A 17997-nucleotide genomic window follows, 5' to 3' on the forward strand; every position below is an offset into this window, starting at 1 on the left:
AACAGCGTATCCATGTAGGTCTTGCCGGCGGCACGACAGAGGAAAAATTGAGGTCTTGTTGACAAGAAGTACTTGAGTACCTGACCACAGATGGCGCTGTTGAGTACACCCCCACCTGTATAGCGATCGCTGGCGTATCCCGACCGCAGATTTCTGTCGGGCAACGGAGTTGACAGCTACATGATCATCGGGTAAGATTAATATTGAAAAACTTGTTACAAAGGAATTCATGTGTTCAACTATTTAATTGACAAAATGTAAATATTGTATTTTGTTATTTTAAATAAAAGTTAAAAAAAAAGAAAAAAAAATTTATCTTAGAGTAGGCCTAACCTGATTCCCATGCCTACGATTCCCCCAGCTATTGTAAATGCCATTTTGCTTACTGTATCAAATTATACAATATTGTTTTATTATCCCCTTTACCCCCAGGCTATTTGGAAATTTCCAACCCTTAACCCCCAAGGGATTATTTTTTTCCCAGCACATTTTGCAGTATATTATTTTTTTAAATTGCTCTAAAAGCCTTAATTTTTGTCATAGAGAGGTCAGGTTGGTCTCACTCACTTGGAAAATGCCTGAATTTTCTCAAAATATCTTTTTGCTTGGACGTACCGGTACGTCTATGGGGGTAAATGGATGGCTTTTGTGAAACATACCAGTACGTCCTTTTGGGGATAAAAGGGTTATAGTATTTCTTTTATCTAATTGCAGTATATGAAACATTCAAGGATAGAAAAGAGGACTTAGTAGATCTTTTTCTCTCTCTCTCCAAACTCCTGCAATATAATCCAAAATATAAACACCCAAATCCTTATAAAACTAGACAATATTTGCCGTCAATAAAAAGCAAACAAAGATTGAAATTTTCGCTAAACAATTCTCTCTCTCTCTCTCTCTCTCTCTCTCTCTCTCTCTCTCTCTCTCTCTCTCTCTCTCTCTCTCTCTCTCTCTCTCTGAAATAATTGCGCATCTCTATGATAATGAAAATGTGTCCCCGAGTCCGACCAATTATTGTTTATCATCTCATGGGATGTTGTTTTTTTTTCACGACATACCAGAAGCACACGTGTGTGTATTTTCATCGGTTTATCGCGATGAACGATGATTCGGAACTCGGCTGACACTAATGTAGCTACAACTTCACCAATATCTTCGAGAGAAACGTACTAGATAGATACTGTACTGTATACAAACTTTTGATACAATATCTGAGATTTATAATTTCAGTTGGATTTGTTTGTATCTATGAATTTTTGTTAGTTGAGGACTTTGTATTCGGTTAATTAGAATCAAATCTTCAAATGAATTAATTGCACAGCTATTCTGTATTAACATTCTCATCCTATCCAATCATGAAGATTAAGCTATTAATTATAAAGGTATATGAGCAATCATCCACTCATTGCACATACATATAACCAGTAAGTGGTTACAGGGTAACAGGAATACAATAAGTACCTATAAACATAACTTCTGCTATATCCAGACAACATGAAGGGTGTAGTTTCAATACGTACCTTTGCAATGCAATGAACATTTTTCAGAGCAAGGATACAATGGCCATGCGTTGATGCCCGAAGAAAAGTCTGGCGTAGCCGCGCTTCAGTCGTTCCACTTGTGTCCCCTTTTAAATGCCAGGAATCAATCCAAAGAACTTCTAAACCAAAATCAGAGGCTGAAAAGTTAACTGCTTCTTCAATTCCATTACCAGGAGGTCCAATAAACAAGACAGATGCACTGGCAACCGATTCGGTCACCAAAGAGTCCCTCTCTTTTGTTATTGTAGACGATGCCATTGGAGTACATGGACTACATACTTCACTTTTATCATTACATTCTGTACAAACTTGGAAACTGGCATCAAAATCAAAAAGATTTTTTGCTCTGCTTCTCTCCATTTCCATGACAAATTTCAACCTACAGAAAATGCTATCTAAAACCGGAGGTATTTTTACTTTACCATCTTTCTGGATGGTTTCTGTCAAAGAAGGAACAGTACAATGTAGTGCACCACTAAGATACAGGCTTGTGACATTCTTTCTCACAAGCATTGTTTGCTGGCTTTTCTTTCTGTCCTTCCCTTTGACAGAGCAGATTTTAATAAAGATGTACTTTGGAGGGATAATGCAATTACTGTGAGCAAATTCATAAGCAAGATGGCTAGGCAGTGGAATCACAAGAACATCATCAAATGTTACTGCTTTTGGTAGGCTAAAATAATCATTAATTATTTTATCTATATAGTTTCCACATTTATAATGGAGGGATTCAACAAATTTTACTTGTACCTCAAGTGCTTGTCGTGGGCTACTTTGGAAATTCGTATCTTCACACACCAAGGGTTCTTTACTGTTTGCATTATGCCACAACACTAGTACCCTCTGAAAAGCTGATGACATACAATACTGAAAATCATTTGTGAGCTCAACGGTAACTTCCACATTGTGTTGGTTCTTAACCACATTATAATAGAGGATAGGAGAAACCATGCACAAGTCATCGGGAATCTCTGGTGATACGTGGAAAACAATCCATCTATTTTTGGTATCACAAACCTGCTTTAAATGGTCTTCATAACACCTGGTATGGAAGTTTGCATTTACCCACTGGCAATTCTTGACACTGAGGGAAAACGCAGTCTTCGGGCTAACAAGCACCACAGAGTTGAGATCATACTCGACTCCATTTGGCTTAACTTTTCTGTGGAAACTTTTCAGCGAATGTTTAAGCACTTTCAAGACGACCTTTGTACAACTTCCTCTAGCTACTTTTGTTGCGTAGACAAGCGGATTTCTTATGTGGGGACGAGTCGCTTTCAACAGCGAGCAAACATACAAAAGAATAGCTAAATCACAAAGTCCTCTTCTGGCAACTTGATTTTCATCCATTGTTAACCTGGAATATAAAATTCAACATACAATATGTAAAGATATTTACAAAACACCATTAAAATGAAAACAGAATATGATCCACTTGAAAAGGAAGGCAATGATACACAAATCCTCAACTTAGAAGGGATATCCTGCACACAGTAGTATTCAATATTTCATGAAGCAGAAACATGTTATTTTCATTAGTAAAATAAATTTTTGAATATACTTACCCGATAATCATGTAGCTGTCAACTCCGTTGCCCGACAGAATTCTACGGGAGGGATACGCCAGCTATCACTATACTAGAAGGGGGTGTACTCACAAGCGCCACCTGTGGCCAGGTACTACAGTACTTGTTGTTGACGCCACCTCACTTTTTCCTCGGTCCACTGGTTCTCTATGGGGAGGAAGGGTGGGTCAATTAAATCATGATTATCGGGTAAGTATATTCAAAAATTTATTTTACTAATGAAAATAACATTTTTCAATATTAAACTTACCCGATAATCATGTAGCTGATTCACACCCAGGGGGGTGGGTGAAAAACCAGTGTACAAGACTAAAGGATAGCTAAGTATCCCGTATTTCATATAATCAGTTATCCACAATAACAATGAAATAATAAGTACCTGGTAAGGAAGTCGACTTGAACCGTTACTCTGCCTTTAATAAGATCGTCTTCCTTACTGAGCGCAGCGTTCCTCTTGGAAGGCTGAATCAACTCAAAGGTGCTAAAGTATACAGGGCTGCAACCCATACTAAAGGACCTCATCACAACCTTTAACCTCGGCGCTTCTCAAGAAAGAATTGACCACCCGCCAAATCAACAAGGATGTGGAAGGCTTCTTAGCCGACCGTACAACCCATAAAAAGTATTCAAGAGAAAGGTTAAAAGGTTATGGGATTATGGGAATGTAGTGGCTGAGCCCTCGCCTACTACTGCATTCGTTGCTACGAATGGTCCCAGGGTGTAGCAGTACTCGTAAAGAGACTGGACATCTTTGAGATAGAATGATGCGAACACTGACTTGCTTCTCCAATAGGTTGCATCCATAACACTCTGCAGAGAATGGCTCTGTTTGAAGGCCACTGAAGTAGCCACAGCTCCAACTTCATGTGTCCTTACCTTCAGCAAAGCAAGGTCTTCTTCCTTCAGATGAGAATGTGTTTCTCTAATCAGAAGCCTGAATAGTAAGAAACTGAGTTCTTAGAACTTGGAAAAGAAGGTTTCTTGATAGCACACTATAAGGCTTCTGATTGTCCTTGTAAAGGTTAAGACCTTTTTAGATAGTACCTAAGAGCTCTAACTGGGCAAAGTACTCTCTCCAGTTCATTCCCCACCAAGTTGGACAGGCTTGGGATCTCGAACGACTTAGGCCAAGGACGTGAAGGAAGCTCGTTTAGCAAAAACCGAGCTGCAAGGAACATGTAGCCGTTTCAGATGTGAAAACAATGATCCTGCTGAAGGCGTGGATCTCACTTACTCTTTTAGCTGTTGTCAAGCACACGAGGAAAAGAGTTTTTAATGTGAGGTCCTAAAAAGAGGCTGATTGGAGAGGTTCAAATCTTGATGACATAAGGAACCTTAGGACCACGTCTAGATTCCAGCCTGGAGTGGACAACCGACGTTCCTTTGAGGTCTCAAAAGACCTAGGGAGGTCCTGTAGATCTTTGTTGGTGGAAAGATCCAAGCCTCTGTGGCGGAAAACCGCTGCCAACATACTTCTGTAACCCTTGATCGTAGGAGCTGAAAGGGATCTTACTTTCCTTAGATATAACAGGAAGTCAGCAATCTGGGTTACAGTGGTACTGGTTGAGGAAACTGCATTGGTCTTGTACCAGCTACGGAAGACTTCCCCTTGAGACTGATAGATTCTGAGAGTGGATGTTCTCCTTGCTTTGGCAATCGCTCTGGTTGCCTCCTTCGAAAAGCCCCTAGCTCTTGAGAGTCTTTCGAAAGTCTGAAGGCAGTCAGACGAAGAGCGTGGAGGATTGGGTGTACCTTCTTTACGTGAGGTAGACTTAGAAGGTTCACTCCTAGAGGAAGAGTCCTGGGAATGTCGACCAGCCATTGCAGTACCTCTAAGAACCATTCTCTCGCGGGCCAGAGCGGAGCCAACCAACGACAGCCGTGTCCCTTTGCGAGAGGAGAATTTCTGAAGTACCCTGTTGACAATCTTGAACGGCGGGAATGCATACAGGTCGAGATGGAACCAATCCAGCAGAAAAGCATCCACGTGAACTGCTGCTGGGTCTGGAATCGGAGAACAATACAACAGGAGTCTCTAGGTTATCGAGGTAGCGAACAGATCTATGGTTGGCTGACCCCACAGGGCCCAAAGTCTGCTGCAAACATTCTTGAGAAGGGTCCACTCTGTGGGGATGACCTGACCCTTCCGGCTGAGGTGATCTGCCATGACATTCATACCGCCCTGAATGAACCTCGTTACCAGCGTGAGCTTTCGATCTTTAGACCAGATGAGGAGGTCCCTTGCGATCTAGAACAACTTCCACGAAAGAGTCCCTCCCTGCTTGAAGATGTAAGCCAGGGCTGTGGTGTTGTCAGAGTCCACCTCCACCACTTTGTTAAGCTGGAGGGACTTGAAGTTTATCAAGGCCAGAATAACCGCCAACAACTCCTTGCAATTGATGTGAAGTGTCCTTTGCTCCTGATTCCATGTTCCCGAGCATTCTTGTCCGTCCAAAGTCGCACCCCAGCCCGTGTCTGATGCGTCCGAGAGGAGACGGCGGTCGTGTTTCTGAACAGCCAAAGGTAGACTTCCTTGAGAAGAAAGCTGTTCTTACACCACGCGAGAGAAGACCTCCTCTCTTCGGAAACAGGAACTGAGACCGTCTCTAGCGTCATGTCCTTTATCCAGTGAGCAGCTAGATGATACTGAAGGGGGGGGGAGGTGGAGTCTCCCTAACACGATGAACAGGGCCAGCGATGAAAGTGTCCCTGTTAGACTCATCCACTACCTGACTGAGCATCGGTTCCTTCTCAGCATGCTCTGGATGCATTCTAGGGCTTGGAAGATCCTTGGGGCCGACGGAAAAGCCCGAAAAGCTCGACTCTGAAGATCCATACCCAAGGAGACAATGGTCTGGGATGGGACGAGCTGAGACTACTCAAAATTGACCAGGAGGCCCAGTTCCTTGGTCAGATCCATAGTCCATTTGAGAATCTCCAGACAGCGACGACTTGTGGGAGCTCTTAAAAGCCAGTCGTCTGACGGAGCCGGACACAAGATCATGGTACTGCTGCACAGTCTGTGAACTGTCAACCATGGGGAAGCGAGGAAGTACAGTGACAACCCGAAGCTGTCTAGACTGTCTGGGTCGTACAGACAACTCCTTATCAGGTTGCTGAGGTTGCCGCACTGCGTCACAACAAGTCACTTCTGCTGGTTGTTGAACGTCTCCCCAGTGACACATTGACTCCGTAAACAAAAAATCCTCTAACAAGGACTAAGCTTGGACTGCATGTCTTGCAACACAGCTCAAGGTCTATGGGAGCAGGTGTGGTAACAGACGGGATTAGCGACTGAAGTGGAACCATTACCTTCCCTGGAAGCATGTTATGCTTAAATAAAAGTCCATAGGAGGCTACGCAGCTAAAGGCTCCTCTCCAAATGACAGAGTCCTCAAGGGAATATCAGAAGGAGGGAGAAAAGCACTTTCTCATCTACAGGGACCATATCCGAGAAAAGCTAAGTTCTCTCAGTGAGGGTTTCACTGGTGCAAAAGCAGCAGACTAGAAGGCAACGTTATGAAACTGCTTGACAGTCTAGTGAGTTGGCAACAACCAAAGATGTGTGACTGAGAAGCATGCGGTAAGGTATGCAGAGCATGTTGTATGCAGAGCATGCTGTATGCAGAGCATGCTGTATGCAGAGCATGCTGTATGTAGAGCATGCTGTAAGGTAAGCAGAGCGTGTTGCATGGCGTGTAACATTTCTCAGAAATTCCATGACCAGTGCTAGAGTGAGTAATATCGCATTACCGTTCATTGAAAGTGCACGTGCCGAGGGAATTGATTTAGACTGTTTTGTTGATGAATTTGATAGCCGGCATGATAATCGTAGAATTAAGCTACACTAAATGTACTATAATCTACTTCACCTCAGGAAAGGGAAACTCGCCCTGTTGGCAACACTGCATTACTTCATGCATGCTTGCATGGGGTTTAATATCAACATAATATTACCTTACATTCATAACTCATGATTCATTTTTGTTTAGAAGATATTTTTGCCATATTTTGCGATTTGTTAAAAATATATTGCAAGGAATACATATATATTTTTATATAAGTAATACAAATAACCTCCATTATCATAATGTTTGTGTAGGCATACATGTATATGATTACAAATGCAAGTTATGAAAGTAATGAGGTGTTATTATTGTCATTTGTTATTCCCAAGTTGAATGGGAAGAAGCTCAAGTTGAGGAAAAAATGGCAGATGCATGCGTTGAGGTGGCTGACTCATAGCATGAGGTTGCTGCCTTAAGAGTTGCGCTTGCTGTAAGGGTTGCGGATGCGCAGTAGCAGGTTCCTGAGGAACGAGTTAAGGTTCCTGAGGTGTGAGCTGCGAGAGTTGAGGTAGCGGCTGCGCAGAACGCAGTTCTTGTCTCGCGAGTTGAGGTTCCTGAGGTGCTAGCCTAAGGTGGTCGCTGCAGCGAGTGCTGAGGTGGCTGCCTCATTGATGGAAGAGGTTGTCGTACCTCAAGAGATTGTTGCCTCGCTGGTGGAACCGCAAGCGGAAGCGGAGGAAGTAAGGCATAAGACTCCTGCTCCCATTGCTGAGGTTGCCTTAAGGAAGGTTAAGGTTGCTGCACAACGCTGGTAACTGGCAACTCAGAACGCGGTAAGGTAGCCTGAGGAACCTCAACTTCGTACGCCTGGCAGACTGGACTGCGGAGGCGGAGCTCTCGCAGGAGGAGGCGGAGGTTGCTGCCCACCGCTGGTAACCTCAGCCTGAAACTCACGCATTAAGACCGCAAGCTGCGACTGCATGGACTGCAGCAAAGTCGTCTTGGGATCAACAGACGATAAGGTCTGTTAAGGCAAAGCCTTAATAGAAGATGAGGTCTGTAGAGGCATCGCCTTACCTCTCTTAGGAGGTGTGCAGTCACCTGATGACTGAGGAGAGTCAGAGCTAACCCAATGACTGCATCCGGGTTGTTGAACTCTAACTTCGTACGTCTGGCATAGGTCTGGACTTTACGTTTAAGAGGTCTTGAGACCTGAGACCAGCGTTTTCTCCCCGAAATTTCTTCTGCAGACGAGCAAAATAAGGGCTCAATCGTCTGCGGGTGGGAGTGACGGTCTCTGTAAGACACGCCCGCAACCACCGAGGATACTTCTGTGCGCCGATCAAGGCCTGCCGAACCCTTTTGCCCTTCGACATTGCTTCTCCCCTGGGCTTGGGAGCTTGCAAGAGGTCCCGGACTGGGAGGACGACTGGCACGCACAGAAGTACCCTCACGCACAACACTGACACACTTTGCGCTAATCACTTATCACTTTTGATTTTCTGTTTGCACTTATTTCACTGAACTCGAAACTTTAAGTGGTTTGTACCTGAAACACGCAATTCTATCCTTTCTCAAAAGTTAGTAATTGCGAAAACAGAATTACAATGTAACAGAAAAATCTAATGAAAGATAAATAATTCAGTGGCTGGAAAGAGACTAAACACTAGATCAAATAAACTACGTTTAAAATCTCTCACCGCATAAAGCTTGAGAACAAGAAAAAACTCTAGAAACGTTTACCTTCTTCCCCTAAAGAGACTAGGGAGAAGAGCAAAAACGATAACAACGTTACTCGCTTGAACGAAACGTTTATCCTCCTCTTTCTCCCTCCGTCTCCATCTCTCTCTCCCTCTCTCTCTCTCTCTCTCTCTCTCTCTCTTGACTTAGAACCTGAGAGAAGAGCCCAATCATATATATCGTTAAAACATATTATTGTTAAAGGAAAAAACTGAAATATTTCCCAATTTATTAGAATTAAAACCATTAAGTTAAGAAAGAATGAACAAAACGCTAGACACGGTTACTCTTACTGCAACGTGACACCGTGAAAATTCTCTCTCTATCGTGACGATAGAGCGCAAGTTGAACGTTCTGAACGTCAACAACTGCAGAGACAAAACAAAACGTTAGTTCAACTTTGAAAACAGTACGAGACTATCAAAGAAATTCTTTCAAAAACATTAAAATAGCAAAATATGTTAACAGGTAAAACCGAAATGACGGGCCCAATGTTAATTAACTTCGGTACCAAGAAAAGACCGCCTACTATTAGGAAAGGTCGAATATAAACAAATATAAAAATTAATTTTAATAAGTTTATAATAAAAGGAAGTTAATCGAAGAGGCCTATAAAAGGCGGAGAGATATAAAATAAATCTATAACTTTTGTTAAGCAAAATTAAGAAAGAGAGTCTATACTCTCTTAGACACCAACACTTCCGTCTAAGGGAAGGGTCGGCCATTTAAAGGTGAAAGAGAGTTCATACTCTCTTCGTCACCATAATTAATCAAATTAATTCCAAAAGCTAACTAAGCTAATATAGAAGTTTCCAGTATAGCGAATAGCTGCAAATTTTAGAGAAATACTTCACCAAACCGTGAACAATACTCCAAAATCATAAGCGTATCCAAGAACGTCTTGCCGGAAGCACGACAGAGGAAAAAGTGAGGTGGCGTCAACAACAAGTACTGTAGTACCTGGCCACAGGTGGCGCTTGTGAGTACACCCCCTTCTAGTATAGTGATAGCTGGCGTATCCCTCCCGTAGAATTCTGTCGGGCAACGGAGTTGACAGCTACATGATTATCGGGTAAGTTTAATATTGAAAAAATAAATATTCAATTTTATTCTGATACTTTTTTTGGTTGTAATTATACCTTTCTTAACAAATCATAAAACTGAACCTGACATTTTCATGTTTCAAAATGTTATTAAATAAAAATAATGTTCAGTATTTGGAAATTACACAAATTTTCATTTACTAATGTACAAACTCTTATTGTACATTTATCACTGTTCTCAGATGTCCCTGATCTCGATAATTAACTGGTGAATAGTACTCAACATTTACTGTGAGAATTTTTTCAAACTGTTAAGTCTCTATAGATTGGTGTTTTAGTCACTCGGTCTTTTACTGTGAGTGTTTAAGTCTAGCACAAATTTTAGCGTGAATAGCTAATGATTAATAAAGTGTAAAGAAATATGTATAGAGTAATCGATGTTTTTGTCACTCGGTCTACAACCTAGACTAACCTAACCTAACATAGAGCATTGTATCTTATGTGGCTGCAGTCTGTAATGTGGTGGGCTTAGTACGCCCCGCGAAATTGACTGTAATAGGTGGTAAATTGGAAAGTTGTAATTATATATAAATTAATCAAAAGATAGTGCATAAGACAAATTATCACCCAATAAACAAACTACGATAGACATGGTACCATGAATATACCAATAACCTATTTGGGTCATTTTACTAATACATTTGCAAAGTCCAACAGAAGTGAAATTTTGCCAATGATGAAATAAACAGAAAAACACATATAAAAAACATACAGAAGTATGTACAACTTATAAAACATGCTTATATCACAAGGGTACCAGGCACTATTAAGTCAACTTTTACCTTTAACGTAATAATTCTTAAGACTTCCAAACTTACACAGAAACGTTATAACTCGTTAGCAATGTGTCTCTACAGGGTGTGTGTGTATGATAGCGGCCACCTGTATGTAGTAAGAATACGGCAGTGTAAAGGGGGTCGTTAGCACCCCTGTTAGGTAGGTAGGTAGGTACACCGCTTGTAGGTTAGGTTAGGTTAAGTTTAGATTAGTTGGTGTTCATTTTTTAAGCACGCAGGAGATACTAAATAACCTCAACTTCTTCCCCCTAACCTAACCTACAAGCCATATCCATACCTACTTACCTAATAGGGGGGGGGGGGGCTAACGGCCCCCTTAAGTTGCTATATTCTTAGTCAGTCGTCATCGTACATACAGGTGGCCGCTACTATACATACACCCCAAAATAAACTTTTACCCATTACGTAAAAATGCTGATGACTTCCAACCTCACGCAGATATTTGATTAATCGTTAATACTGTGCTTCTATAGCATAACCTAGCAAGCTAATACGAGGTCAGTCTAACAACTCCTAAAAACAATTTACTGTTAATAATAGCTATGGTCACAACTACTCCTAAAAATAAGAATTAAACGAGAATTAAACAAAACAAAGATAAAAATCGCAAAACCTCAAATTTAGAAGTAATCTACAGACCTAGGTCTATAGCCACAATTCCCCAAAACAATTTACTATTAATAATAGCTTTCTATAATCATCCATACTAATCTAACATAATCATGGCAGTACTAGCCTAACTGACAAAACAACGTACCTTAAGAGTAGAGATAATGAGTTATAAAATTATTTACATGACTCCGTTGCTTTTCTTGATGTTGCAGCTTAGTTATCATCATATCACGAAGAGATTCGGTCTTTTTGACAATGGCTAGCAGTAGTACCACTCTAATGCTATCCTTAAAACGGCTCCTCAAATCGTTACGTTTATTCAATTTCAGTTCCGCTGTAGTAGGAAGTACAACGTTGATAAATCGTTCTATATTTTGTATTATCTTTCTAGATACAAATGTAAAAATTTCTATTACTAATTCAGAGGAATATCCACAAGAGTAAGAAATGCATGGAAATTAGATTCACATTTCCAAGTTCAAATATTTTGTTTATTCCCCATAGTTTTTTTTTAAATAGTCTATAGGGTTTTGAGTATCATATATATATATATATATATATGTGTGTGTGTGTGTGTGTGTGTGTGTGTATATATATATATATATATATATGAGAGAGAGAGAGAGAGAGAGAGAGAGAGAGAGAGAGAGAGAGAGAGAGATATGAACAAGCAGCATTTAGAAATGGTAGAAGTTAAACTGACCAAATTTTCATTTTAAAACGTGTGGTACAGCAATATGCAGAATATAAGAAACCACCTTTGATGGCATTAGTGGACTATGAAAAAGCCTTTGATAGTGTGCACCGGCCCAATTTTGTGGAGAATCCTACGTTATTATGGAGTTCTTTAATATTTAAAATTTGAGTAGGTCTATTCATGAGCACAGCAAGTGCAAAGTTAATGTTAGTGGAGTTTTATTAAATGAATTTCCAGTGAACAGTGGTGTACTTCAAGGGAATGTGTTGTCACCTATGTTGTTTATCCTCCTCATAGATTTTGTAATGCATAGAACTGTTGGGGATGGTGGGGAAGGATTGGATTGGATTAGTAGCAAGAAATTGGCTGACCTACAGTATGCTGGTGACACTGACCTTATTAGCAGAACACAACAGTACTTACAAAGCTTGCTTACTAGAATGTATGAAATATAACATGAGGTTAGGCTCAAGATAAATTAAAGAAAGACACAGATGATGAGAACGGAATCTCTCTCTCTCTCTCTCTCTCTCTCTCTCTCTCTCTCTCTCTAATATGTAAGGAAATAAAAAGCCCATTTAAAACTGATAAACAAATTAAATGTAGCAATTTGCATTGGTATATCTGCAATGTGTTAGAATAAATTATATTTCGTTCAGGATCAATGGACCCTTTAGAGTTGTTGAAGTTATCCTGTAATATAGATGTTGAAAGAGAACGGTAAATCAACGGTTATAGAAAATGAAAATTTTTTTAATAGTACACTATATTAGAAAGAGAGAGAGAGAGAGAGAGAGAGAGAGAGAGAGAGAGGACGTATTATAGCATATTTAACCAGTGTATGGAGTTATTGTTCATGGTATCCGGTTACACACATACACACACACACATATATCTGTCTAGATATTTAGCCATCATTTTTGACGTCTTGTATACAACAGTTTGAAAGAAAAGCCTGTTTGTATCTAAACATTATTTGTGTGTGTGTAACAGTGATCCAGTGTCCAAATTCTTTTTATCCACCTTCGTGAGTCGGATTAATAAAAACACACCTCAATACACCTTTCAATGTCCAACTATTATTATTATTATTATTATTATTATTATTATTATTATTATTATTATTATTATTATTATTATTATTATTAGCCAAGCTACAACTCTAGTTGGAAAAGCAAGATGCTATAAGTCCAAGGGCTCCAACAGGGAAAAATAGCCCAGTGAAGAAAGGAAATAAGGAAATAAATAAATGATGAGAATAAATTAACAATATATCATACTAAAAACAGTAACAGCGTTGTTAAATGTTGGTTTGTTTGTCCTATGAAAACGCACCCAACGTTCGTTTACGCTGGTAAGTGTAGTGTTTGTCCAATGAGAACGCACCCAGGTTTGTTGACATTATCGAAATAGTTGATTTATTGAAAAATATGTTTATTTGAAAGGTTGATATGTTATTATGATTGGGTCATTACAATTATAAAGAGTAATCCATGTGAATTGTGATTATATTGTGAAAACTGTATTAATTTCCCGAGTGGATGGGAGCCGGGACTTCCCCTCTACCGTTTTCGTCACATATTTGTATTTTTTTTACCTTTGGGGAAGCTTTAACGAGAATAAAAGTAAGAAATTTAGAATTTGCTGGTTAAATGGATTTGTCTTGTCTGTATCGCAATGTTATCTATTTTTTTATGTGAAGTTTTCTACAAAAAGGAACCATGGGACCTGCGTGCTCCCCCAAGCTTTGTTTGAATCTGTAGTAGAGGGTAGAGAGAGAATAAAGAGAAAACGGAGAAGGTCGTTTCCTTTCTCCCGTAGTTTATTTTTGAGTTTTACGAGAAAATTGAGGAGGCTATGCCTCAAACTGAGGGGCTTATGGCCCACATTCAACATGGTGCCCAGACCCGGGAATCAGATGAGAGCGAGGCTGAATTTACTGGATTCCCCAACGTAAATCAACTTAGGAGAGCAGTGCTGCAGAGAGAGAAGGCAACAATATGGCTGCGTTGTGCCTCAGAAGATTTGACCAGAGCCATGGCCGGTAATCCGACCTGGCATGAAATTACAAGTCTCGTAAAAGACTACGATAATAAGAAGGCCGACTGGGAAGAAATAATTCAGCGAGACCAGAATTCTATAGAGGATGTTGATGAGCTCCAGAGAAGAATACTTGAAGACCACCATTTTCTGAAAGAGGTAAGAAAAATCCGTACTGAAGCAGCAGCTACCTTAGAGAGGCTGGGCAAGGACAGAAACTTGGTTGCTAATAGGTCCAGTGAAGATATTAATTCAGGCAGTGAAGTCGGTAATGAGGGTTTTAGTGTGCAATTGCCTAAACTCCAGCTAGTGAAATTTGGCGGGAAAATAACAGAGTGGCGGCCATTTTGGGACCAATTTATGGCACTTGTGGACGATCAGCCTATGCCTCTTGTTTCCAAATTTATGTATCTTCAATCTGTTTTAGAGGGTGAGGCTAGGGGTGTACTACAGGGCGTCACCCAAACAACAGCTAATTACAAGATAGCCTGTGAGTTGTTAGAAGAAAGGTATGGCGATCCAGAAAACATTATATCAGCTCACCTTCAAGCCCTAATGCAACTTAGCTCATCTAGGAGCGCAAGGACTGAAATTCACACGTCCTCTTTGCGGAAATTACAAGATGAGTTAGTAGGCCATGTGCGCAGTTTGGAGGCCCTTGGAGTTGGAGGTGAACAGTACGGGCGGATCTTGGTGCCTATGATCCTTGCTCTGTTACCTCATGACATAAGGTTGGACTGGTCGCGTAGTGGACGGAAAAGAGGAGATCTCGACGGATTGCTGAAGTTCTTGCAACGAGAAGTGGAAGGCAGAGAGAGGGCAGAGGCTATCAAGAGACTAAGCCTTGGAAAATCCGAGGAACCCAGTGTAGAACGACGGACTAAAAAGCACACTCCCAGTTCAGCCTCTGCCCTTCAAACTTCATCAGAAGAAAGTGGTTCGAAGACGTTTTGCGCATTCTGTGGAAAGCTGCATCCCAGTGAAAGGTGTTTAGGTATAACTAAGCTCCCCCTTGCAGAAAGAGAAGAAGCCGTGCGTAATCGGCGTTTGTGTTTCAAGTGTTTATCTAAAAGCCATTATGCCAAGGCCTGTTGGGCTAAGTGTTCAAAGTGCAAGACTGGGAATCACAACTCCCTTGTATGTCGGAGATCTGAAACGAAACCCTCCGTAACAGCTAGTGAAAATAACCCTGTAGTAGAGGGAGTGCAAGAGGGGTCAAATTCTGTGACCCATGTGGGGGTAGCACCTTGTGAGGTGAAAAACAAGGTTAATTCAAGGTGTTGTGTATTGCAGACGGCCCAAGTCAGGGTAGTAGGCCATCAGGGTATCACATTTGCTACTGTAATGTTTGATACAGGGTCTGATCGGTCTTACATTTCAAGGGAACTGGTCAAACGGGTCAAGCCTAAGTGGCTGACTTCTGAGTATTTATCATTTTCTGCCTTTGGTGGAGGGAAAGCCTCTAAGGCAGATTTGTGTAGTATTTATGAAATAATGAGTGTAGGGGCAAATGATCACAAATATAGTTTTAAGGTTGCTGAGATTGATGTAATTTGTCCTCCGTTATCTAGGTCCAAAGTGGACCCTAAGTGTTTAGAACCTTTTTCTCACCTTAAGTTGATCGATGAGTATGGATCCCATCGAAATTTACATATTGATATGTTGATAGGCCTTGATTTATATTGGAAGATGATGATCCCCAACCAGGTTATGTATAATGAAGGGCTTGTGGCCCAGGAGACAATTTTTGGTTGGATTTTGTCCGGATCCTTTAATAGGTCTGAAGGTAATATTGGTGTAAGTGTACAATTGTTAGCAATTGAGAATGTACAAGAGTGTAGTTTGAGTCAATTTTGGGATCTAGAGTCTGTTGGCATAAAACCCAACGAACTACATTCTGAGGCGATGAACCCTGACCCAGTCTTGGTTCAATTTGAGAATTTGGTAAGTTTTAAAGAGGGTCGCTATGAAGTGGCCCTACCATGGAAATCTGAGAATATGAAATTAGATTTGATCAATAATGAACATCATGCTTTGAGAAGATTGGAAGGTCTCTATAATAGGTTAGGTAAAAACCCCTGTCTGCAGGAAAAGTATTTTAAGGTGTTTAATGAGTATGAAAGGGAGGGTATTATTGAAGAAATTCCTTCCATCAACGGGAAGGTGGGTATCCTATATTTTATTTGCCTCATCGGCCTGTGGTACGGGAAGGGAGCCTAACCACCAAGGTGAGGCCTGTTTTTGATGGATCTGCACGTGGCAGTAATGGAGTATCTCTGAATGATTGTTTAGAAAGTGGTCCTTCACTCAACCCTGATTTAGTTGAGGTGTTGTTAAGATTTAGAAGGTGGAGGGTGGCCTTAACAGCTGATATTACAAAGGCTTTTCTTCAAATAAAGGTAAGAAGGGAGGACCGTGATGTTCATAGGTTTTTGTTGAAAGAGGGGAACAATGTTAAACATTTCAGATTTATAAGAATGCCCTTTGGTAATAAGAGTAGTCCATTTTTATTAAATGCCACCTTAAAATTTCATTTAAAGAAATACCCCTCTCACAGAGGTGGTTTCTGAACTGTATGAGAATCTATATGTAGATGATTGGCTATCTGGGGCTGATAGTCCCGCAGAAGCAAGTTTAAGATTTGAAGAAGCCTATGGTATCCTGCAGGAGGCTGGTATGTCATTGTCAAAGTGTACGTCTAATTGTAAGACTTTAACTATAACTGAAGGTTCTAGTGAAGAGAGTGTCAAGGTTCTAGGCCTCCACTGGGTATCCTCCCCTGACTGTTTTACCTTTAAGGTTGAGAACCTGGACCCCTTTGGAGATATTGTTTGTACCAAAAGAAATGTGTTAAGCCTCATAGCTCGGTGTTTTGATCCCTTGGGGCTCATATGTCCGTTTGTTATGCATGCAAAAATACTGTTTCAAGAAATCTGGAGATTAGGTTTAGATTGGGATGAGCTATTACCCGAGGCTATGCAAGGCAGAGTTAAATTATGGGTTGTAGGATTTTCTGTGCTTGAGTCATTTAGAGTAGATCGGTACTTGTTTTCTGAGTCACCCTTTAAGGAAATTCCTAATGTTCAATTCCATGCATTTAGTGATGCTTCAGAAAAGGGTTATGGTGCCTGTGTTTATGTGAGAGTGCCTGAGGGGGATAAATTCAAGGTATCGCTGGTTGTTGCAAGAGGCAAGGTAGCCCCTATAAAAAGGGTTTCCCTTCCTAGGCTTGAATTACTCGGAGCCCTGTTATGTGCTAGACTCGTTGTGTTTGTGACGTCCGCCTTGCAGCTGGGTAAAGAGGTTTCTGTTCAATGTTGGACGGATTCCACAGTAGCCCTAGCTTGGATAAAGGGGGACCCCAATAGATGGAAAACCTTTGTGGCTAACAGGGTTGTTGAGATTCAACATTTGACACCTCCTTCATGTTGGCAGCATTGTCCAGGCAAGGACAACCCAGCGGATCTTGTATCTCGAGGTGTTTTTGCTGAGCAGCTTTTGCAGTCTGATATTTGGCTGAAGGGTCCTCCTTGGCTCTGTTCCTCCCCGCTCCCTCATCAGGAAGGCAGGGGGGCGGACATTCCTTCAGAAGAGATATGTGATACTGACACAGTTTGTGTTGCAGTTGAAAATGAGCCGCCCTTATTTGAATTCACCCGATGGAGTTCCTTTACAAAGGCCCTTAATGTAGTAGGTTGGGTACTGAGATTTGTTGGGAATTGCAGACCTTCGTCCCGCAAATTAAGTGGACCTTTAACCTATGGAGAATTGACGAAGGCTAAGGTACAACTGCTGTACTTTGTGCAACGAGAGGCCTTTGCAAGGGAAGTAAATGCTCTGAGTAGATCTCTCCCCCTCCCAAGGAGTTCTTCCTTGATTAAACTTGATCCGTACCTAGATGAGGATGGGCTACTGAGAATAAAAGGGCGCTTAGAGAATGCAGACTTGAGTTTTGAGAGTAAGCACCCTATAATAATTCCTGGTACCCACATTGCTTTACTGTTAGTTCGTTTCCAGCATAGGTTGCTCAAGCATGCTGGTGTTGCTACACTTGTATCCACTTTACGAAACAGTTACTGGATCATTCGCCTTC

The 17997-nt window shown here is 41.0% G+C and overlaps 1 protein-coding gene across 2 annotated transcripts in view; it reads right to left on the bottom strand.

Annotated features, from left to right (window-relative positions):
- Positions 1–11478, bottom strand: part of Pex6 (peroxin 6) — a 77489-nt gene extending 66011 nt beyond the window's left edge. The window contains exons 1-2 of one of the 2 annotated variants that reach the window (XM_068392423.1): positions 11350–11478; positions 1521–2898 (exon numbers count right to left, since the gene is read on the bottom strand). In XM_068392423.1, the coding sequence (XP_068248524.1) occupies positions 1521–2898; positions 11350–11351 (1380 nt within the window). In that variant the 5' untranslated portion in view covers positions 11352–11478. Of the gene's footprint in view, positions 1–1520; positions 2899–11312 lie in introns of both variants that reach the window. The other variant, XM_068392424.1, reaches the window with a different exon arrangement.
- Positions 11479–17997: the final 6519 nt, after the last annotated feature.

Source organism: Palaemon carinicauda, chromosome 18, assembly GCF_036898095.1.
Source record: "Palaemon carinicauda isolate YSFRI2023 chromosome 18, ASM3689809v2, whole genome shotgun sequence".
Taxonomy (NCBI): domain Eukaryota; kingdom Metazoa; phylum Arthropoda; class Malacostraca; order Decapoda; family Palaemonidae; genus Palaemon; species Palaemon carinicauda.